At 37.4% G+C, this 25424-nt stretch overlaps 3 protein-coding genes across 3 annotated transcripts; 2 read left to right on the top strand and 1 right to left on the bottom strand.

Annotated features, from left to right (window-relative positions):
• Positions 1-13710: 13710 nt before the first annotated feature.
• Positions 13711-14676, bottom strand: LOC113329861. Its single transcript, XM_026576688.1, has 3 exons — positions 14373-14676; positions 14174-14282; positions 13711-14046 (listed from the first exon to the last, which is right to left on the bottom strand). The coding sequence occupies exons 1-3, from the start codon at positions 14540-14542 to the stop codon at positions 13741-13743; spliced, it is 585 nt and encodes a 194-aa protein (XP_026432473.1). The 5' UTR covers positions 14543-14676; the 3' UTR covers positions 13711-13740.
• A 3602-nt stretch (positions 14677-18278) lies between these two features.
• On the top strand, positions 18279-19424 carry LOC113325111. The gene has a single exon (XM_026573358.1). The coding sequence runs from the start codon at positions 18279-18281 to the stop codon at positions 19422-19424; it is 1146 nt and encodes a 381-aa protein (XP_026429143.1).
• A 350-nt stretch (positions 19425-19774) lies between these two features.
• Positions 19775-22336, top strand: LOC113325192. The gene is made up of 6 exons (XM_026573429.1): positions 19775-20294; positions 20507-20980; positions 21124-21365; positions 21523-21769; positions 21855-21977; positions 22242-22336. The coding sequence occupies exons 1-6, from the start codon at positions 19775-19777 to the stop codon at positions 22334-22336; spliced, it is 1701 nt and encodes a 566-aa protein (XP_026429214.1).
• The last annotated feature ends 3088 nt before the right edge of the window (positions 22337-25424 follow it).

Here is a 25424-nt window from a genome sequence, read left to right on the forward strand (position 1 = left end):
AAGTGAAGGAGTTTTCATGAGTTCAAGGAAGCAAAAATATAAAAATAATAAAAACAAGGGTGTGTGGGGCCGTGGGAGGCATGACCGGACGGTTAGGGTCCGGTTCCCCAAGTTTTCATAATTTTATATATTTTTTAATGTATTTTTCATGATTTGAGGGAAATTTTTCCTAATTTGGGAGAAATACCATGAAATCAAGGAAGATAAAATAAATAATAATAAAATAAAGGGGCGTGTGGGACCGGCTAGGGCATGGCCGGCCAGCTAGGGCCCGGTCCCACAAGTTTTTCATAATTTTATATTATTTATTTCCTAATTTTTGCAAAATACCATGAAATCAAAGAGTTTTTTTCATGAAATCAGAGAAATAATAATAATAATAATAACAATAAAATAATGAGAAACCATAAGGTGTGTGGCCGGCTGGGACCAAGACATGGTCGGTTGGCCAATGGTCACGCCCCACACTATTTTTCCTTAATTTTATATTATTTTCATGGGTTTATGAAAACACCATGAAGTCGAGGAGTTTCCTCGAGACGAAGGAGATTTGTTCAAATGAAAGGATTTTCATCAGATGAAGGATAATAATAATAAAAATATGATAAAATATAAAAATGCCGTGGGATTGGTCATGGCACGGTCGGCCAGTCAACGAGTCCAATCCCTTGGCGCCTTGGTCAATATTTTATTATTTATTATTTTCTTCCTATTTTGCAATAGGTTGATCGTTTCGTCGTATTTTGAAATACTCGTTCGTGCGGTGACTGTTAGTGCATTGTCGTTGAATACACTTTCACCATATAAGTCGGGGCTTACTTAGAGGTAGCTCAGACGCCCGGTTGTTGATTATTTATTACTAATTGTGGAATTCAGTGGAGAACAATTCACAAAACTGAGTAATAAGATGTTTATTATTAATTCATAGGATCAGCTGAGGATTCGACTACGAATTCAGAATAATAAAGTCAGCATTACCGTTTCATGGGATCGTAGATTCGACCATAGAATCGCAGTAATTAAGATTTATCTATTACCATTTATGAGACCAGTTGTGGATTCGATCATGAAATCGGAGTAATGAGATAATATAGTTATTGCTATTCTATGAGATCAATCCATGAATTCGATCATAGAATCAGAACAATTGTTTATTGCCATTCCATGGGACCAGTCGTGGATTCGACCATGGAATAGGAGCAATAATAGATTATTCTGGGAATTCAGTAGTGAATGTCACGGCAGAATTAATCTTAATTAGGAATAATTAACTTTGTGGCTCCATAATAGAAGAGCAAGTTGTCTAGGAGCATTAATTATCCCGATATGAGCTTGTCGGTAAGTCATATCCTTTATATAGTCAGGGTAAACTCGTTGTTTGTTCCTGAAGACGTTATCGGTCTATACTAGCAGAGAAAGCTGTCTAGGAGCCGTCCATCTCGTGATACTATATAGAAATAATCACTGAAAGTGTTCAATATTAATGAGATATGTTGTTGTCCAGTCGTGAGACTACATATATACATGTACTCCGAGAGAAAGTACTTTCCGTTGAGAATTCGATGAGAGACCCGTGTCTCAATACTCACGTCTGATTGCTGGATCAGAGCTTCGTATAATTATGAGTTTACAATTTTAGCCCTTGTCGAAAATCCACCATCTAAATTAAGTCCCTTGCTTACTGAGGAAAGCTGTGTTCCTCAGTCAGCATTAAATGGTGATTTTCCGGCCATAAATAACAATACCAGTAATTGAACTTAGTCGTAAGTTAAGATGTTACTGGATTTCGATAGTATGATCATGCCATGACTTGAATGAAGATCCCAGTGGCATGATAGAGCATCATCGTCTGATGAGCATAGATTGGCGTTAAACCGCTGATTTGGACGACAGGACCTTGGTCGTTTTAGGATTTGCGGGATGGGCCCATGAAAACAAATCCTTGTTTTATGAATAGACGCTCGTTCGTTCGTTAGTTTAAGGAACAAACAAAATAGACCTGAGTCTAATGATATAAAATTCGTCTATGAGCTTTCACGAAAAACGGAATTTTATATTTTAAATATGTGAGATTTCACAAAGTGGAATAAACTCTTGTTTCAAAGGTGGATGCTCGTACGAGAGAAAAGTTTTTTTTTTTGATAGACGTGCGTCTGTTAGTAATAAAATTTTGTTTATGAGCCTTCATGAAATTTTTTATCTTCGAGCTTTCGGAAATCTTTGAAAATATACTCTCGCTTCAAAGACAGATGCTCGTGCGAGGGAGCAAAAATATGTAGATTTATTTTTCAAATTTACGTGAGTTTCACGTTGAATATATATATTTTGTAAAATCAATGTTTTCACAATTGTAGAATGGACGTCTGTACAGTTTTGAAGATCAGTGAGTTTCACATGGTAAAAATTTACGTGGGTTGTTCACGGCTTTATGAAAATCAAGTCATGATTTTTGAGCAATTGCTGAAAGTAAGCAATTGTATACGTGATGAAATAATGTATGTATGAATTTTGCGATTTTATAGTGTATGCACACATGTAGAAAATCATCGAATGTTCACATGAAAGGTTATGTGAATTATTCATAGTTTCACGCAAAGTCAGGTGTTGACTTTAAATAATGAATTTTGCTCGTCTTGACAAGTTTGAAGAAGCGAGCAAGTTTTTCGAGGTTTTTATGTTATTATCACTAGGTTCTTGAAACCGTGAATAAGTAAGAGTTGAGGATTACCATTTTTGTTGCGTGTTTGTTATTGGTATATCCATGACTCCATGCCTTGCGCCTCAGATAGTGGTGACTTATGGTTACAGCCACTCTTCGGGATCTTCCGTGGAGCGCTCCAAAAATATCAAGTCAAAGATGAAGACTTCTGCGGATGCTCATACTGAGGAAAATCAACCTTTCAGAGACACTGGAAGATGACATATTGTATGTCTCTCGATCATCCGAGAGTCGTCACTCATTAGCAGAAGCACCGCCGACTTCAGCAAGTGAGACTATCAGCTGAAGATGAAGTTCGGGTTTGTGTTGATGGTGTAGCTCCTGATTGGATGAATGAAGAATTTCGTCATCAGAAAATTCAGAAGTTAGGTCTTCGTTGAAATTGTTGTAGAATCTTCTTCCGATGTCGGATTTTCGCGGTCGACCTATGTATCCTCATGCCCAGGAAATTTCCAAACTTTCACAAAGAAGCCTTTTGAGTTCCGAGCATGTTTAGGATGTGAAATCGACGAAACATTAAACTTCCAGGAGACCTTCAAAAAAATTTCAGCTGGCATGTGGTCCAATGTTTTGGCCACAACTATTTGATCGTTTCTCAAATGGTTTTGAATTTTGGATATGTTGTAGAGGACATTCACACGAAGAGAATGGTATATGACCCATCCCTAGATTCTTCACCAATTGCTACCAGATCGTCGGTTTGTACAGGATAGTGTAAAATCATCTCAGCCGAGCTTGCTGTAAAACACTCATGTTGTGTTCTTAGACCATTCGCTTGTGTCTTGAACGGTTGGTGAAGGATTTTAATGTCGTTGATTCATTTGAGATCAGGACCCCTTGATTGATACATGATCATGGTGCTTGCAGCGCCATCTTGCTTCTGTCAGTCGTAGAAACATCGCTTCTGAAACCCTGGTCATGAGACCATAGCTGAGGTTGCTCTTGAGAGGGGATGATGTAATGACCACGGTTTCATTTCCCGATGGTAGCATTACTTTTATGATGAATGATTATAACATGAGAGTCTGGTGCCACGAGTCTTGGACTGTGAAACTGGGAGTCATGATCAGTGAATCGTCAGTCCCCAGTATTTTGGTTAGATCTCTCCTCTTCGTTTTCTCTTCTTCTGGCAAGACTTGGATAGAGGAACCTGGTAGAAAAATTGATGTAAAGACCTAGATGGTCGAAGTTGGAGGTACCTTGATGAATTACTTAGTGGAAAGACCTGGTGGACACCGATCGACTGTGGAAGTCATGAATACCGTCTAAGAATTGCTGCTTGCATATTGTACGCTCTGGAAGATGTAGGAACCTCATACGACGTCGGAATTTGATGCTTGACCCTAACTTTTTAAGCTAAGAGACCGAGTTATCCCATGAGACAATAATCACTCAATTTGGAGTTGTATAGGTCATCCAACGAAGCGTGAAAATTTATAATTTTTAATCCCGTATAAATTTTTCAGATTTCGTAGACCTGGCGGTAAAGGCCATATCTTTCAGCTCGTACGTCTGATTGATGCGCCCTTTTGGTAGGTTGTATAAGAGACATAGACGAACATTCTTTGTTGAGTAAGTATCGTATCATTCCTCATTCGTTGGTACGTTTTTGTAAACCCATTTGCTGAAGTATGTTGTATCTCATTTGTAGAGGTGATGAGAACATCTTGTAGAAGACTTTGGTGTTGTGCCCGCCCATCGTGCAATCTTCAGAAAGAATTTCATGTGAGCATATTTCATGTCTACACGCCTTGATATGAATCATTAGTGCTTTGAGAAGTCCGTTTCCTCGAGCAATACTTCAGAGAATGGTTAGTTGATGGAGCCTTGTCATGAGGATGTTGCTCATGAGACCGTTGTTGGTGCTGAGACCATGAATTATTATGCTCCAGATATCCTTGTCGATGCTAAGATCATGGATGGTGTTCCTCTAGAGATTATTGTTGATGTTGATACCATGGTTGAAGTTGCTCTAAATACCGAAAAGGCTAGAACTATGATTATAGATATAATTTTTGTTCCTTCATCCAGCGAGCCTTTTACGTTCACGAACTAGTTAGTGAGTTGAGAATACGGTATACTGGGAGTTCAACCTGAGTGCTCTTGAAAGCATGACTGTATCGTGAAGCGGCTTTGTAAGTGAATCCACGTTGTTGTGGAAGATAGCAGCAGAAATCTCCGTTCTAGATCGGTGAAGGGAACAAGTTCCTCAGTCATGTAGGGTTTTTTGATGTAGAGAAGTCTCGTAGATAAAGTTTCACGGAATCACCTCAGGTTGCCTAGTGTATGTTGAAGGAGTAGGTAACATTCATGTGTGAATGATGTTGCATCTGCTTCAGAAGTCTTATAATGAGATAATGAAGACTTATCGAATGTAGTGTCGCGATGGTTTGAATCAGTGTCGAGATATTTTTGTTGAAGCCAGATGCGCCATTATCGAAGGTGTACTCTTTGATTGGGAGTACAATTTTGAAGGCTTATTAGATGATTGAGCGTTGAAGCGTCATAGCCCTTGAGCATGTCTTAGGTTTGATCGTCTAGGCCCCGAATTTCTTCTGTTGATTCAGCATTCCTTTCGTTGCAGCAGTGGGATTCAACACTTGTGCAGAAGTCAGAGCTTTCTAATTTTGTGGCACACATGGACGCTCCTGCATGGCTATGTAGAAACTCCCAAAGTGTTCTTTGCCATGTTTGGACATCATCTCAGCAATGAACGTCTCAGTGATCGATTCAGAGAAATGTCAGATTCAACCACTTGGTAAAATACTAATGCGGTGAAGTTACCATTCATAACGTCTTGCAGAGTTGCTAGCAGAATTAAGTCCCCATGCTACATAGCATGTGAGGAAATAAATGACGTAGACACGGGAGGAATGAGACTTTCCTGAGTGTGGAACCTCCTGATGAATGTCTATGCATCTTTTGCAGGTTCTTGATTCAATCTCATCAAAGTTCGAAATTCCTCCAGGTGCTCTGATGATGGAATGTCCGCCAAATCTTCTGGATCAGAACTTTCTTTGTTGGAGAGATATGTAACCAAAGGCGCTTTGTAAGTACCCATATTTTCAGCGTGGATCCACGCTCTTCTGAAGGACGTGTCATATCCTGGATTTTCCTGATTATGTGAAACTTGGTTTCTGTCCAGGTTGAACTTATGTTCACTTTGAGAAATGATGTAGCCATAAGTATTTGCGAGCGCTCCTTCAAGGTCTCTGATTGAGATGGAGCATGAGTATCTTCTTGTGGAGTAATGCATGTGGATCCGATGGTTTTCAGTGGAATGTTATTGATGGAGGCGTCAGCATCGATCAACGTTCTTCCAAATTCGTTTCTTCTGAGATTGATTGTGGTAAGCAGTCCCCAGTCGTACATATCTTGGTCTGTGGATGGAGGCTCAAGAATTATTTTCGGAATGGACTTCTTGACATGATGGGGTTCAGTACTGTGAACATGTCTCCCCTTTGTGCCTTCGACAGATAAAGCAATTCATGTTCGACCAAGGATTGAACTGTCTCTTTGATATATTGTTCATAGAGTGTAAAGGTTCTGACTGGGAGAGGATTCTTGTGTACTCCTTCAGTCCCCAGTTGAAGCTATTGTGGATCAACCTTCTCTTTGAAAATATGATTCAAAACTCCGCAGTCGCTTGTGGGATGATTGACGTACTTGTGGAAGCAGCAGTAACGAGGACTTTCCATGTCTTCTTCAGTTGGTTCTTTCTTGACATATGACAACTTGATTGCACCATTTTGGACCCAGGCATCCAGGATTTCGATCACCTCTTCAATGAAAAAGGAAAGTCATGTGCTTCTTGATCAGTAACTCTTGTGCGTTGGTCAGAGGCTTGTTCATCTTGCTTATCCTTCCTTTGTGCTTTTGAAGGAGCTTAGGTATGCTTGCGCGGAGGTTTGGATTTCCGTTTTCTGCCTTCTGCAACAGTGTTTGTGGAAGGCTGGAGGTTTTACTATTTCTTGATCAAACGCCTGCTACCTCGAGTGTCTCGCGGTTCTTTAGCCTTTGTAGCTTTTGTTCTTTCCAGTAAAGCGGGAGCAGTAGTTGCCGATCTCTTCGCCGCTTCGTGAAGCTCTAAGAAGGTATGGAAATGAATATTTTCCAATAAAGCTCTGTAGACTGGGATCATGCCGTTGATACACAAGTCTGCCATTTGCTGCTCCATGACTTTTGGATCATGACAATCCAGGGCCTGGACTCTGAATCTTTTCACGTAGTCATTGGGATGTTCATTGTTCCTCTGGAACATTCTTCCAAGATCGGAGAGAGTAATTTGCTCTAACACAAAGAAGTAGTTTCTGTAGAAGGCATTAATCATTTCTCCCCAATTGTTGATAGTTCCTGGTGCGATGTTGTTGTACCAGGTGTACGCCATGCCTTTCAAGGATTTTGAAAATTGTTTGAGGCGAACAAGATTATTATGCTCATGTTCACCTAAGGCTTCCAGGAACCGAGAAACATGTTCCCGAGCATTTCCTGTTCCGTCATACAAAGTGAAGGTTGGAGAGGTATAACCTTTTGAAAGAGGAATTTTTTGCGTAGCAGCAGGGTACGAAGGCTGGTGACGATGGAAATGTGGGGTTTTGTTTTCCACGGTTCTCCAGAAAGCGTTCCAAATCCTCCCAAGTGATGAAGTTTGATGACTCCTTCGCCGATGGATCGTCTGCAGCTTTGCGGACTTCATCATCATCTACTGTATGAATCAGAATTACCTCAGGATCAGCGTCTGAGGATTTTTACTTCTCTTTTCCTTTTTCTTGGGTCTTCCCTGACATTGTATCAGTGAGAGCCTTCAGTTGATTAATAGCTCCTTATGTGTTGTAGCCATATCAGTTTGATTCTTTGCAAGAGTCTCTTGCATTTTGATGAGATCAGCAATCGTAGGTGGTGGATTTCCTCTGACTTCCTCAGGGTGTCGGCCGAACAAAGGATGACCCTTTGCGTTGACGTGAGGAGGAGTAACATCACCACCGTCAGTGTTAGAGGCCGGAATTTTTTCTGGGATATCCTCGCTGTCGTTGTTGTTGTTTTTCTAGTGCTAGCGTCGTTTGCGTTGGAACCTGTGACTAACCCAGACCTAAGACATGCCATCTTGTGAAATTATGAGCTTGCAACTGAGAGAATGATCTCTCACTGTGGTCTCCAATCTGTAGATGGGGAAAAACGATTTGCTGGTTTTTAAGGAATTGAGGAGACGACCGTACGGAGGAGACTCCTCAAACCGAGAGAAATTTTAAACCACATAGATGCACCGCTCGAAAGGGGGTGCTTTAGATTCGAGAGATCAATCTGTAGTACTCCGGCCTAAATCAAGACAATGACCGTTCCAGAGTAAATTCGGTCACAAGAGAGGATGGGTTGATCTGTAGGAGGGAAGCTGGGAAATGTGTGGAATCAATGGTAATCAAAGATTGTGGGTGTGTGAATTATGAATATGATAAGCTCTGAATGATTAAAATTGCTCAATTGAGAGTAGTTCCTCAATTGATGAGTTGATGATCTCGTGTTGTCGATGAGACGTGAGATTGATGATACTGTTGATGTTGATGATTCAATCATGATTCAGAGACTTATTTATATTGCTGGAATTTTAGACACCATGATCCCATGAAGTGTGAAAGTTGATGGAATCAAGGAGTGGGGAAGTGGAGATCGTTTTTGAAACCAGTTGCTCAACGTGTTGAGACTTGGTCGATTTTCCACCCACTACCTCGTGAATTCCTTCAACTGATTGCATGACTTGCTCACATTCCATCGTGTGTTTGAACACACGTGTCGTAGACCGCCAGACCAAAACCCTAAGTCATATCCCCCCAAAGTGACACGATTGACATCTCGTGGTATGTTAATCAATTGATGATTTCTTGGTTTGATGGAACGATGAGTCCATGTAGTTGCTGAGTTGAACATGATGTTCCGAAACTCATGAGTTGAACATGTCATGAGACAAAGGTATAGTTCTTACGATGAAGTGAGCAAGTATTTCTCATTCGATGGATCGTTGAATATTGATTGTTGAACCAATATTCCTTGGTTTGAACAAATATTTATCATCTGAGCAAGTGTTGCTCATGTGATGAATTGTTGAATATTTGATCGTCTGAGCATGTATTGCTCATCTGATGGATTATTGGTAGCGAACCAAAAATATTAATTAGAATATTGGTCGTTGAACCGAGCATAATTAATAAAATTAATGACCATGAGGTCGTCATAAAATTATTAAGGTTGGAATCTGGAATGATGATCCTTGGATTCAGAAACCCTAATTTGATCAATTGATGATCAATTCATGGTTCGTCAGAATTTTAACCATGGGACGAAGGAGGGAGCGACTACATGGGACCGTGGATCAACCATGTAGTTTCCATATGCTCACGTGAGCAAATACAAAGAAATCCTGAAGTGTTGGTGAAGAGATGATCAAATGATGGTTTAATCATTTATTCAAAAATGCTCGTCTGAGCCTTAGGTGAAAAAACCTAATTAATTATGAAGAGGTGAGGGACCGACCAAGGGGTCATGAAACCGGCTCTGGGTGGTCACGGGATCCAACGACGATCACTTCATGAAAATCCAAAGTGTTTGGAAGAGTTTTGGACCTAATACGTGCAATTGTGCAAATTAGGTCAAAACTGTGAAAATCGATGGGACTGGCATCTGTAAGCCAAAGAGCCGATCTTGGACGATCAAGATAACATGCTCGTGTTCCCAAGATGTCCGTGTCTCAGTTCTGAGAATTTTTATATTTTATGACGTGCAGTTGAGCGTCCATTCGAGAAAATATGCCAAAATTAGGGTTTCGCTGAAACTGAGGAAAACACCATGAGATGATGGAGAATAATTATAAAATAAAGGAATTAAGAGGCGTGGGACCGTGAAACCAAGGTATGGTCGGCCAGTCGTGACCAAGGTCCCATGGTGCCTTTCTCTTAATTTTATAATATTTTTCATGGTTTTATAAAAATATCATGGATTTAAAGAGTTTTGATGAATTTAGGGAGTTTCCCTGAAGTGAATGAGTTTTCATGATTTCAAGGAAGCAAAAATATTAAAATAATAAAAACAAGGGCGTGTGGGGCAGTGGGAGGCATGGCCGGCCGGTTAGGGCCCGGTCCCACAAGTTTTCATAATTTTATATATTTTTTTAATGTATTTTTCATGATTTGAGGGAAATTTTCCTAATTTGAGAGAAATACCATGAAATCAAGGAATTTGATAAATTCAAGGAAGATAAAATAAGTAATAATAAAATAAAGGGGCGTGTGGGACCGGCTAGGGCATGGCCGGCCGGCTAGGGCCCGGTCCCACAAGTTTTTTATAATTTTATATTATTTATTTCCTAATTTTTACAAAATACCATGAAATCAAGGAGTTTTTTCATGAAATCAGAGAAATAATAATAATAATAAAATAATGAGGAACCATAAGGTGTGGGGCCGGCTGGGACCAAGGCATCGCCGGTTGGCCAATGGTCACGCCGCACACTATTTTTCCTTAATTTTATATTATTTTCATGGGTTTATGAAAACACCATGAAGTCGAGGAGTTTCCTCGAGACGAAGGAGATTTGTTCAAATGAAAGGATTTTCATCAGATGAAGGAAAATAATAATAAAAATATGATAAAATATAAAACCGGCGTGGGATTGGTCATGGCACGGTCGGCCAGTCAATGAGTCCAATCCCTTGGCGCCTTGGTCAATATTTTGATTATTTATTATTTTCTTCTATTTTGCAATAGGTTGATCATTTCGTCGTATTTTGAAATACTCGTTCGTGCGGTGACTGTTAGTGCATTGTCGTTGAATACACTTTCACCATATAAGTCGGGGCTTACTTAGAGGTAGCTCAGACGCCCGGTTGTTGATTATTTATTACTAATTGTGGAATTCAGTGGAGAATAATTCACAAAACTGAGTAATAAGATGTTTATTATTAATTCATAGGATCAGCTGAGGATTCGACTACGAATTCAGAATAATAAAGTGAACATTACCATTCCATGGGATCGTAGATTCGACCATAGAATCGGAGTAATTAAGATTTATCTATTACCATTTATGAGACCAGTTGTGGATTCGATCATGAAATCGGAGTAATGAGATAATATAGTTATTGCTATTCTATTAGATCAAGTTGTGGATTCGATCATAGAATCAGAACAATTGTTTATTGCCATTCCATGGGACCAGTCGTGGATTCGACATGGAATAGGAGCAATTGTTATTGCCATTCCATGGGACCAGTCGTGGATTCGACCATGGAATAGGAGCAATAATAGATTATTCTGGGAATTCAGTAGTGAATGTCACGGAAGAATTAATCTTAATTATGAATAATTAACTTTGTGGCTCCATACTAGCAGAGCAAGCTGTCTAGGAGCATTAATTATCCCGATATGAGCTTGTCGGTAAGTCATATTCTTTATATAGTCAGAGCAAACTCGTTGTTTGTTACTGAAGACGTTATCGCTCTTTACTAGCAGAGCAAGCTGTCTAGGAGCCGTCCATCTCGTGATACTATATAGAAATAATCACTGAAAGTGTTCAGTATTCATGAGATATGTCATTGTCCAGTCGTGAGACTACATATCTACATGTACTCCGAGAGAAAGTACTCTCCGTTGATAATTCGATGAGAGACCCGTGTCTCAATACTCACGTCTGATTGCTGGATCAGAGCTTCGTATAATTATGAGTTTACAACTTTAGCCCTTGTCGAAAATCCACTATCTACAGTAAGAAAAGTCGCATTTCTCAAGAAAAAAATGTGAATGACTATGAAAAGCATAACATTCTTCAAGCCGACAATTATGAACCCCCAGCAAAAAAAAATGTGAAAAATCGAATTTATATGATTCAAGCACCGATTGAACAACAAGTTGGATTTAATAACAACCAACCTGTTGGTGATGAGGATGAGGATGAGTTCGATGTAGTAGTTCCTCTAGATAATTGATGTGTTAATTTAAGTTTTAATTTGAAGTGTTGCATTATAATTTTATATGTTGTTATTGCATTCTACTTAATATTAGTTTGAAATAAAAAGTCGATTAATTTGAAATGTTGTTGCTGTCAACTTAAATAAGAGTTTTGCTCATTAACTTAAACTAATAAACTTAATAATTAAATTAAAATACATAACTTAATAATTAAATTAAAATATATAACTAAAATACATAACTTAATAATTACGCCCACCCGCTCTTCCATATTCTTCCCCAAAGGTTCGATCTCATATCGTCTCTTAAACTGTCATACAAATTATGGGTTTGAATACAATTTGTTGTTTGAGCATAATTTCTTACAGGCACGCCTCTTTGTCGTTGAATCTCAGGTCTCAGATTTTCATCTTCATAGTTAGTCCATTCCTTATCGCGACGAGTTTTTAAAATTACCATGTTATGAAGAATTATGCAAGTGAGCATAGTCTTTTGCATTTCATGAGCACTGAACCCACGATATGGCCTACAAATGATAGCGAACTCCCTATTCAAAATTCCAAAAGCGCTTTCTACATCCTTCCTCACTGCCATTTGGCGGTCATCAAAATGCCGGTTTGAATGGCCCAAGGTGGACCATTTTGGGTGGATGCCATCCGAAAGATAATACCCATGAGTGTATTGATGGCCATTGATCATGAAACGTACTTGGGGATAAAATCCATACATCAGATCTTCAAACAGAGGCGACTTGTGCAAAACGTTAATATCATTTTGTGAACCAAGAAGACCAAAAAAAGCGTGCCATATCCAACAACCATAAGAAGCAACAACTTCAAGGATAACAATTGGTTTTGGATAGTGACCCTTATATTGACCGTCCCAATAAACATGGCATCCTTAACATACCCAATGCATACAATCAAGACTACCTAGCATTCCTGGGAATCCCCTTTCCTCATTCTCCCTCAATATTTGTCTAACATATTCCTCGGTTGGTTTTCGTAAATATGTTGGACCAAAATGATTAATCATTACTTCACAAAACAATGAAAGGTAAGTGAATGAAGTTGTTTTACCCATAGAAGGTACTCATCTTTCGCATCCGGTGGTCTGCCATAACCTAGAATCCTTAAAGCCGAAGCAACTTTTTGTTCAGGACTATGACCTCTAATATTCAGTGCATTAAACTGATAATTAAATTGAGGTTCTACTCAACAAAGCTCTTCAATAATCTTTTTCACCAGATGCCGAGGCATGCAAAATCAACCTTGAAAATTTTGATCAGAATACACACAATTGGAAAGAAAATAACCCCGCATCATCTTATGGTGGTAAAATTCCCTCCCTCGATACGTATATATTCTTGAGAATACTTCATGTGCCTCTGGAACTCTAGGTATTTGGCCCGTATGTCCGAGTATCAGAGTGTCGATTAATTTATTATCTTTAGCTTCCTCATCGTCAAGTTCTTGCAACCTCCTTTGATGCATTTCTTGTTATAATCTAAACCGATTCATAATATTCCTCTCTTCTTTGGATCTCGCCATTGATGATTATGAAATTTAAAATTGTGAATACGGAAAGAGAAATTGGAAAAATATATGTAGAAGTAGGTGTGAGTAATTTGAAAAAGTATAAGGACGTATATATATGAACCAACAGAGGAGAAATAGTCGTTGCAAAATAACTGCTGGACGATAATCATAATATTACTGACGATTTTATTTAAATTGAGCGTCGGGTTTTATGTCGCCAACGATATTCATTAATCACCGGCGCTATTAACAATATCGGTATCTAGAATCTATGTCGCTCCGTGGTTTCCCTATAGTGACGCAATTTATTTGCCGTACCACCTGGTATGTCAAAAAGGTTTTTTTAACCTTGTGCATAGGAGTAGGTCTAAGAACCATACAATTGCCTTAGAAAAGTGGTTAGAGCCGAAAATAATGAAAGTACAACAAAATAATTTATCAACAAACCCTAAATTGCTCAAAAATGAAATTTGTATTATTAAAGCTCCAGACATTTAAAACTTTAGATGGTATTTCAATTTGAGAGTTCTACATGGCAATATCAATCATGTTGGTAAACAAGCTTTCCATCATCCGTGTCTCCATCTCTGCGGCATTAAGTGCTTTACTCTTCTTGGTAGCTTCGTAGGATTGGGGCTTCTTAAGCGTGAGACATGCACTTCCAGATAGTGGAACGATTGGAATGTTGTCACAGTTGCAGATTTCAATCATATAACCATCAGGGTCGTGAAAGAAGAGCTGGTCAACGAAAACACCACCTTCTTCGACGAGGGCAGTTTCATACTTCATCCCCATCTCTCGTAGTCTCCTCTTTACTAATTCAATGTCTGTACACTGTAAAGATTAACAAAAACATGACAAATTAGTCTTGAGTAACTACTCCATGAATCCAAAACAGATGATCCATGTTGGCCAATATGAGCAATTTGATAATATGCACATCCGGAAGAAAAGAGCTTACTTGGAAAGAAATGTGATTATCTTTGGGGTTGATTTTTACTGGCATTTGTTGGACATCATTAATGGAATTACACTGTAATAAATGTATCCCAACTCCATAGTTGAATAACCTGCACAATTACAATCATTTCATTAGACCAAAACTATAGTTCAAGTAAATTATAAAACCAAAAATGATGGCAAATTATATTATAACTTACCATGCTCCTTCAATTTGGAAAGAAGAAGGTCTTTTAATGAGAACAAAACCAAGAACTTCTTGATAAAACTTGGCTGATTCTGTCACTGACTTACAAAGGTATGATACATGGTTTAGAGATAACAATGGCAAAGCGGAATTGCTAACATTTTGTTCTAGCAAAACTCCCATATCTGCCAGACTCTCACGAACTTTATCTCAAAACTAAAAGCACTTCAAGCTTTCTAAATCTCCTCTTAAAAACTACTTATTCTCTCTCGCTAAAAAATCTAGATGCTTTAACCTTTGAGCTTTAGCTCTGTATGTTTGCTTTGCTTTTGATATGAAATGTCGATGAGATGAGGAGCTCTATTTATAGACAAACTGTGATGACTGACTGGACACACTGTTGCAATGCCTATGTGAACCTTTGACTTTAGTTTTCACCTAATTTTGAATGAACGAAGGATGTAATTCTAAAAAGTGATAAAGCAGTCTGCTTCCCGACATGCATATAGATAGTTGTACTTTACAGTAGAAGTGTACAAAGTGATAAAGATTTTACTTTAGATTCTTGGAAAAGGAGATGTTGTTGCTGTTGGTCATCTTATCCACTCAAGGAATACTAACTGGTATTGCTTCGATACTTCGATGCCTCTCAACAGAGGATATTTTGGTGCGAGTAAAAACGATAGTGTCTATTATTTGAGAGTGAAGAATACGACATGAAAGGGGACCTGTGTCAACGTGGAGCTTACATGTTGAAAAACGAGGAGCTCTTTATATCCAACGTGCTTAATGATTTACGCGTACAAATTGACCGCCAAAACATGCACATGCCTCATCTTTGTTCTCTTGCATGTCTATGTTTATCTCTACCTGCTTTGTCACTGTAGAGTGTAGATAGTATATTTTTGATTTTGGAATCTTCCCCTCAGGTGGAAAAAGAAGTTGAATGTTAAAACATATAATCGGAAAATGAACTTTGGCTCGAAAATTTTTTTTTGAAAATGTATTAAAATTAGGTAAGTGGAACGGAACCGAGTCAAAAGATTCTGGTATATGGTATTGGTAAGGTAAGACATTATTATCCAGAATATGAAGTTTCTGACCCATATAATGCCATATGCTACAAGAAACAGTCAGTCTCATTTGGTGTTGCTTAAAATTTTATTTGCCTTTTCTTCAAGATAATAACGTATATTTTTCAATGAAGTGTGTAATTATTTGCTGATGATAAGCACGTAGCAGAATAATAATATTGTGGCATGGAGAATCTTGTTTCTTTTGGACCTTATCAGAAGACGGCCGGGGTTCACATGTTAGATAAAATAGAAACGCGTCCCTAGAATTGAAGATTGAAGTTGTTTGCAGTCGAAGTTGATGCATTTGTTTGGAGTAGTATATCCATTTTATTGTCGAAGTCAAAAATCATTTTATCTGCAACTAAATATTTAGATATCAAGTTATTCATCAGCCTATCTTTAGCAACTCGATCCTTGGAGACTTCAAATTTCTTCCATTCTCACACAACCAGCCTGTTTCCTACCAATCTCTGACTATATGATGTATACCGTTTAAGAAACCGCATTAAGCCTGTTGTACCTATTGTGAACACGCAGATCAAAGTCATCTGAGTATTTACAAACGATGCGCGCAGACTCATGAAAATACAATAAATAGGCTGCGCCTGAAGGGAACGGATTGGTTATGTCGAATCCTTGACTCAGAGTTCTAATACTCTTCCTCGTCTCATCAATTACAATCATTGTCCTTAGCTCATACAATAAGATAAATAATGGACGAAATATAAAATGTACGAACATGATATGCTATAAGTAACGAATTGAATATATAAAGTATGGATGTATGAACATAGACGAAACGATTAACTTATATGATTCTCACTCAGATCCCTGTCTCCGAGATTGGGTTTTTCATTATATGGTGGGGATTACCGAAATAGTCGAATGACTTTGAGACTAATATAAGCATGCGTAGCAGGCGGAACCTCACTTACACTCTCTATTTCTCTGTCTCTCTTCTCTTCTCTTCTCAATGTTTTTCCTCCCCCTATTCACTTGGGAGAGAGGGGTATTTATAGGGTGGTTACGTGGGGTCCACTTCTGAAGCCCGTTGTAACCTTATCCTCTTGTGTCTTGTGCCGCTTACGCATAGGTCTTCGTGTTCTTGATTCTCTCTGCGTGTTCCGTTTGAATATTCAGCGCTATCTGCGTTTCCTCCACAGGCTGACTGACACGTATGTTGTTTGAGGGTATTTAATGCAGGTAGTTGAGATGTCTGCCCGCGGTAGACAGCTGTCCTCTGCCCCTGTCTTTTCTGCGTCAGTCTGACTATCCCCAGCCGTAGATCTTTGATCTTTCTGGGGATAGGATAAAGTGAATCTCGGGTTATCATTCAGTGCTTCGCAGTGTTCTAGTGTTTCCGTATTCCTCGATCCCCTACCATTGGATCTGGTGGGTGGCGTCGCTATCTTGATAAGGCGCGTCTCTTGGCTGTCCACGTGTGATATCATACCTTGATGTTCTCAGCCGCATGTCCTCCACATGTGTCTTTGTGGACACGTGGCGGAAGATGAAATGTGTACCTACACCTATCATGTGCTAAACATGGACATTAAAGTATGACCTGATACCATTATTTTCTATATTTTGGTTTAAGAGAAAATAGGGTAGATGATTAAGAGATATCCGTAACGTAAGACTTGAGTTTTAAGAAATCATTTGAATTTTTAACATTGAGGTGATGTAGTTGTTGAAGGAATCAATATGACCAAAGAGCTGGATTACGGAAAATGAATTTATCTTTTAATACGAATAAACAACTAATCTTTATGCGTAAACGAGATTTGGTGGTATGAACATTATTGGTCCATTCCATTGGCAATAATAGTCGCCTTGTTCACTCAGGGAATTCATATTTAAACAACAAAATGGTGTTAAATAAATAATATAATTTGTTTCCATTTTTTGTAAGAAAAACTCAACTTTTTATATACTACCTCCGTTTTTAAAAAAAAATCACTTTTTTATTTTAGTCTAAAAATAGGGTAAATTAAAAAAGTGATAGTATCTTTTTTTCTTTTTTTTTTTAACCGAGGGAGTATAAATAAGAGAAGGACATATAAATCTAGAAGTTGCCTCCTAATCATATCAGGAGGTGTTACAAACCACACTCGATTATACATATTTGTCCTACCAAACTTTGCCAACCTAACGGAGATCTAATATGGGAAATGAGATTGATATCTATTTACACAGGAAACCACACAAGAAGGAAAATAGCATAAAAAAGATCTAATATGGGAAATGAGATTGATATCTTCTCTCCTGCAACTAGGAAATAACTGAGAAACAACTTTAGCCACACCCTTACTATCAGTTTGTACAAGGAGTTTATTACACCGTAGTTGTTACACCTATTGCAAACTCTATGATAATGTTAAAGCCTCATCTTGATATTAGATAGCTTTGACAGTTAACAATTCTCTTGCATCATTACGAATAACAACACCCAGACCAACAGAGTTATATTAGGACACATAGATGCATCAACACTGATGGAAATCCAATCTACAGGAGGATTAGACCAATGCAAATGTTGTGCAGGAGTCCTCAAAGGAGGAAGATGAACCAAATGACCTAATGCGAACAACATCTATAATCCTCAATTTATTCGCATAACGACATTCGAGAAGTCATCTGATTGATTGAGTTGAGCTCTGTGAATCAGCGCGTAACTCGGCGAAAATTCTCTTCCCAGATCTTGATTTCAGTGCTTTCTCAGGTGAAAATCTTAATTTTTTCTTCTTGTTTTTTGATTTTACAATGATTGATGGGTATTAATTGATAGTTGGTTGATGGATTCTTGTCCTAAAACCACTTCGATTGATCAAAATAAGTCTGAAATGGAAATTTTAAGCAATGAAAACAATGTTCGAAAAATTACGTCAATTGAATTACCAGATGATTTGTATGAAAAAAGTTTGGATCCATGGAAGTTTTCTCTAAAAGGAAGGCTTGATTTACAGAAGACTGAGTTTTTTGATGTTGTGGTTATTCTTAGAAGTCAATGGAAATTACAGGGAGATTGTTGTATGATTCCTTTAGGTCGGGGTTTCTTTACAATTAAACTTGATAATGAAAATGACAAGAAGTTGATCAAATCACAGCGGTGGGAGGTGTCGAATCAAATATTACAAGTTAGAAATTGGGTATCAAACTTTCGACCAGCAAGTCAGAGAATATCCAAAGCAATGGTGTGGGTTCGTTTTCCTGGATTGGGATTGGAATTCTGGGATGAAGCAATTTTGTTTAAAATCTGTAATGAATTTGGTACTCCAATTAAGGTTGATAATGCTACTGCAAGGTGTGAAGTGGGTTATTATGCAAATGTTTTGGTTGAAGTCGATTTTGCACTACACATTCCTAATAAGATTTGGATCGGAACTAAATATGGAGGTTTTTTTCAAGATGTGGTGATTCCTGATTGTCCTAAATATTTTTCATCCTGCAAAATTGTTGGTCACCTAAATGCAGAATGTAGATATGGGAAAAATAAAAATGTCAATGCTCAGCAAGAACAAGTAAAGTTTCAAACAATATCAAAGGAAGGGAGGAGTCTTTCAAAGGAAACTTCAGAGCCCTTTGATATCTGTGATGTTTCTTCTAAAGAAGATTCAATAGTGGATTCTATTCAACAGACTACTTTACCAAATATTTTAAGTGTTGCAATCTTTCAACACAGTAAGTTCAGTCCTCTTGAAAATGTTGAAAGTGTAGTAATACCTGCAGATATAATTAAAGAAGTTTCATCTCCAAAAGTGACATCATCATTAAATGTGGGTTATACTTCAAATGAAGCATCAAGTACAATTGTAGAAGCAACACCAACTGTGGTTTTATCTCCTAATGTGGCAACACAAACACCACAAGAAACAATAAGAGTGATGGAAGTAAATAGTAATATGATTCCTTTTGTTGATGGCACAAATGGTACAGTAGTGAATACACCAGTGCAAGTAACATCCTGGGCAGAGGTGGTGGAAAAATAAGCAAAAACTTCTGAGCAAAATAAGGTGGTGGAAAAGGAAATGGTGATCTTAATGGCTAGTACATCCAAAGATAAAAGTTCTCCTAAGCAAAATAAGGTACCTAAACAAGCTGTTTTGCCTAATAAATATAATTTTATAAAGAACCAAGGGAAAGGGGGTACCAAACACTCTCAAACTAAACAATGAGAATAATATTATGGAATGTCAGGGGCCTGAGAAGATTGAGGGCTCGGGACAAACTTTGGTCCTTAGTAAATCAATTTAATCATTTTTTAGTTTGGGTTGCAGAACCAAAAGTTAGATGTAGTGCTTGTTTTTGTCAAAGATTAAATCTCCCTGGTATGGAAAATATGGTAGTTCATAATTCTTGTCAAGGTAATAAGGGAAATATTTGGTTGTTTTGGAATAAATGTATTGCACAACCACAAGTTATTTCAGTTTCAAGTCAAATGATAATAGTTAGTGTTGGTGATGCTTTAATATCTGGTGTTCATGCTCATATTAAGGTTGTTCAAAAAAGGTTTTTGTGGTATGAAATGCATCTTATAAGTGATCTTAACAGGCCATGGATTATTCTTGGAGATTTTAATGCAGTAATTTCTCAAGATGAAAAAGTTGGTGGTAGATTACCAAATAGGACAAGAATGTTGGATTTTAATGAGTGTATAAATCAATGTGAACTTCTTCCAGCTCCAAAAAATGGTCTTCAATTCTCTTGGTCTAATTGTCAACATGGAAATAAGAGAATACTCTATAACTTAGACATAGTTTTATTCAATCAGAAGTGGCTTCATTTGTATGGTGATTGGGGTTATAAGGTAGGTATGAGAATTGTTTCTGACCATGCTCCTTTGCTTGGTGGGTGTGCAAGTATTCCAAACCAAAAAATACTCCTAGGAAATTTCAAAAAATGTGGATTAGTCATCCAACATTTATGCAAGTTGTTTCTGAGTGTTGGAAAAGAAGAGTTACTGGTGATCCTACTTTTCAATTCTTACACAAGTTGAAAGTGCTTAAGAAGGAGCTAAATGAATGAAATTGGAAGATTTTTGGTAATGTTCAGATTAAGATAAAATAAGCAGAAGAAAAAGTTAAAGCTGCAACAATACATTCTGATAATAATCCTTTTGATGAAACTTCCTTAAATGACTTAGTTCAAGCTCAAAATGAATATGCAAGTAGAGAAGTTCAACAAAAAACCTTGTTGAAACAGAAATCCAGAGTTAAGTGGATTAAAGAAGGGGCAGCCAATACAATTTTTTTTCATACAAACATGAAGATCAGAACTGCAAAAAATACAATTAATGAGTTAGAAGATGATGATGGAAATGTACTTGTAGATCAAGATGCAATTGCTCAACATTTGATAAATCATTTTCAAAAGAAATTTGAGTATACTCCTGTGGAAGAAGCTGATGAATTGTTAGATGTAATTCCTACTGTTATCAATGAAGATGATCAGACAATGTTGGATGTCATTTCTGAGGAAGCAGAGATTAAGAAAATAATTTTTGAAATGGATCCAGAGAGTGCTCTTAGTCCTGATGGATTTTCAGGTATCTTTTATAGAAGTTGTTGGGAAATTATAAAACAGGATTTGGTTGCGGCTATTCAATTTTGTTGGAGAATAAAGTTTATTCCCAAAGGCATGAATTCAAGCTTCTTATTTTCGTTACCTAAACACAAGCTGCAAAAACAGCAAACCAATTCAGACCAATTAGTTTGAGTAATGTAATCTTCAAGATATTCACAAAAATAATTACAAGGAGAATGAGTGACTTAATGAAGAAGCTAATTTCTCCTCAACAAGTAGCTTATGTGAAAGGAAGAAGCATTCATGAGAAAGTTCTTCTTGCATATGAACTTGTCAATGAAATGAAGTTTAAAAGAAGAGGTGGTAATGTAAGTATTAAACTTGACATATCTCAGGCTTATGACACAGTGAGTTGGGAGTTTTTAATTAAAGTGTTGAAGAAATATGGATTCTCAAATGACCGGTGTGAATGGATAATAACTTTGTTCAAGTCAGCCAGAATTTCAGTTTTAGTAAATGGTGGACCATGTGGCTTTTTTTAAAGTTGAGAGAGGACTTAGGCAGGGAGATCCACTATCTCCAATTCTCTTTGTTCTTATGGAGGATATGCTTAGTAGGAATATCTCATCTCTGGTGGAAAAAGGAAACTTGCAGGCTATGGTCTCAAAAAAAGGTATTCATCCTACACATCTCTTTTTTGCAGATGATGTATTCATTTTCAGTAATGGAGGAAGGAAAAGTTTAGCCAATCTTCTCAAGTTACTAGATACTTATCAAGCATGTTCTGGTCAAGTTATCAACAAGCTCAAAAGTAAAATTTTTGTGGATGGCAGTACACAACAGAGGAAAACATTCATTAGTGAATTTGTTCATATGGAAATTTCTAAATTTTCCAGATAAGTATTTAGGTGTGTATTTGGCTCCTGGGAATATCACTTCTGCAATGATATGGTCTATAGTTGAGAAAATTCAGAAAAAACTTGATGCATGGAAGGGGAGATTGCTATCATTTCAAGACAGTCTAATTCTAGTGAAATCTGTTTTGTGTAGTGTTCCCATTTACAATATGTCAGTATACAAATGACCTTCTTCTGTGATTAAAGTGTGTGAAAAGTTAATTAGAAATTTCTTGTGGACTGGTGATGGTGAGGTAAGGAAGTTTAAAATAATTTCTTGGAAAATAGTGTGTACACCTTATGAAGAAGGAGGTATGGCAATCAAAAGATTGGAAACAATCAATAAATCTTTGTTAATGAAACTAATGTGGAAGATTTTGATTTCAGAGGAAGAATGGGCTCAATTTTTTGCTGCAAAGTTTAAGACAGAAATGGGCAGTGGACAAGGAATTGGAAACAATCCTCAGTTTGGAAAGGATTAAAATGGGCTTGGCACACTCTGAAAGAAGATATTAGATGGAAAGTGGGGATAGTTCTCAAATTTCAGTATGGTTTGATACTTGGTTAAGTGACAATCCAATAATTGAGGATACTGGTTTCACTAAATTTGTGAAGAGTCAAAGTGGTATGAAAGTACAAGACTTAATTCAAGATGGTAACTGGTGTATTGAAACTGAGTTACATCACATCTTTTCTGTGCATTCTTTGCCTGTAATAAGTGGTGGTAGTGATCGTTGTGTGTGGATTTCTAGTCAGGATGGAAAGTTTCATACTGACATTGCAGTTGAGAATATTAGGCATAAAGAGGTTCAACTCTCTTGGCCCAAGTTTGTATGGTAAAACTGCATTCATCCCAGCATTGCCAGTAACATCTGGAAATTACAGCAAGCAGTTTATGTAGATGATGAGGTCATGAGGCAAAATGGCTTTGACATGGTTTCTATGTGCTGTATTTGTTTGAAAGCTCAGGAAAACATGAACCATACTCTGTGGGGTTGTGATTTCAGTGTTGCCATTTGGACCTGGCTAAACACAATTTTCTGCTTTTCTAATCCTACATCTTTTGATGATAATTGTGCAGCAGCCAAGTTTAAAAGTCCATTAGTCAAGCAGGTGTGGATGATTGCATCTTGTGCAACCATGAAGGAATTATGGTTCCAGAAAAATGCGAAATTGTTTGAGGAGAAGAAACCCAATCTTAATGGTTTCAAGTGCAGAATCAAGAAACTGGTTCATGAAGGTGGTCATAGGTTGAATGGAATCAGCTGGAATCAATCCTATGATTCTCAAGTGAGGAGTTTCTTCACATTCTACATTTGATCAGTTTTTTTTTAATGAGTTAAGAGTTGATTTTAGGTTTGGGCTTAGCATGTTTGGGCCTGGTCTTTTGTCTTTTCTTTTTCTGATACTTTATTTTAGTGTTTTATTTGAGTCAGTCCTGTAAGCCCTGTTTTAGTTTTTTCTTTAATAAAAAAATGTGATTCAGCAAAAAAAAAATGACCTAATCCAATATCTATATGATAGTTGGTAGAAAAATTAAAAATGCATTGTACAGTGGTAACACGATCAGGTCGCGAATATTGGAAACCAAACAACACCGAGTTTCCCAGATATGTCATATTGTAACCACACCACCAAATTAGCTAGAGGAGCTTTCTTGAATGGAATTGAGTTCTTCTCATTATCCCATGAAATAAATCAATCTTGTAAAGTGCGAATTGACTATGAATGATCTAGTTAGTATACTGAAGTGGGAAACTAAATAGCTCTGGCGTAAATACAGCTTATAAAAAGATGAAGAGTAATTTTAGTTTCTTCTACGCAAAGAGGATAAAGTTGATTCTATTGTTGGGAGTATTTGAATACCACCGTAACTACTGGGAGGATATTATGACATATTCTCCAAAAGAATGGTGTTAACGCACTGCTCAGTCGAACATACAAGTGTTGTTATCTTAAGCTTGTTGTCAAATTTAGTTGTCAAAACTATATCTTGATTTCTAGTCTATAATTAGTTAAGTCTTGGTCTATGATATAGGTAGTTGAGAAACGAACCAGTCATCATTGCGTTCTACCGTTTAAGGCGAAGATCAACCGAAGCTTTTGGAGAACTTCATCAACAAAAGGTAAGTGAAGACTGAACCACCTATTTCTCAAGTTATGTTCACTTTTTTATCCTTGAGACGTTTGTCGCGTAACTAATTAAACTATCATGCATAGACAAGAAGTTCGAGTCAAGTTAATCTTGATAATTAGTTCTCGAAATATAATGACTAAGCTTAATGAACATTTTTTCATACTTGCTGAATTTCGGTTAAGGATAATTTATTGTTCGGAATCAAAACCATGATTTGAGTTTTATCATTCGAAAATACCCTGGAACAATGATATGTGTCATTGATGTTATTCGTGAATGTTTCGAATCGATTCAGAGAAAATATAGAACTATTATATTCGGATACAAGACAGTGTTATCAGTCTTACAAACTGAGATAATTATTATAAGTCTGAAGCTGTATTACACGTACTCGTACACGTAGCGGAGTAGCTATATATCAACTTACAGATTTGTGATAAGCATATTCGTATGCACATCATGAGAAATCTGTATAACTCGTGAACCTGACAGGTATGCATACTTGTATGCACACCATTTAAGAACTGTGGTTACGAAACAGAGATTAGCTTCCAAACCGGTACGCAAACTAAAACAGTCTGTGTTCCCAAACTCGTCAGTATTTCCAAACCGGTACGCAAACCAATTTATTTCTGTGAAATCCAGAACCGATGACAGTCTTAAGGTTTCCAAACCGGTACACAAACCTAAAATGTTTAGTTATGTTGACTCCAGAACGGTTTGGTTAAATGTTTACAAACCGGCACACGTACTGTAACTGAACCGACTCACGCACGGATATGGTATTTGTACTTTGTGCATTTACTAACCATGTCGATTATCTTCAAGTGCAATTAAATTATTTCTACGAGATAATTAAAATTTGATTAATTCTCTAAAAACACCATAGAGTGTATATCTTATTTGATCACATGATTTTAACTCAGAATTAATGTCTTATGTGTTCATGAAAGTGAAGATTAAGCTTTTAAGTTCAAACCGGCTAGTTTCAGCTAACCATGTTGAACATAATCTTTATACACGGTTCGGTTACGGTTTCACCTAAAAAGAGTGTATATCTTGTTTATGTAAATCAGATTCAAAGATTCATCTAAAGATGAATATTGTTTGCTTGGTTCCAAAGCTATCTTAGCTTAAACCTAAAGCAACCTAAACTTTGAATGTCTGTAAAAGGGAAACTCAAAGCAACTGGGATCTTTGAATGCTGACACTACTTTTTGGTGTGTCCTAGTTGTATCTAGGGTCGCCCTCTCCAGAAACCCTTTTAGGGTTTAGCGACTACAAAGACTTCATTGGGATTCGTGAAGTCAGGCCCAGTTAACTTTTATCTTGATAACTCGAGTATCCTAATCTTGTTCGATCGTTGATTTATCACTTGAACAAGATAGATAGAAATCACAAAGTTCTTTTCGTCTCAACTTTGTGATTCAACA

The sequence above is a fragment of the Papaver somniferum genome, chromosome 1, assembly GCF_003573695.1.
Source record: "Papaver somniferum cultivar HN1 chromosome 1, ASM357369v1, whole genome shotgun sequence".
NCBI classification, from domain to species: domain Eukaryota; kingdom Viridiplantae; phylum Streptophyta; class Magnoliopsida; order Ranunculales; family Papaveraceae; genus Papaver; species Papaver somniferum.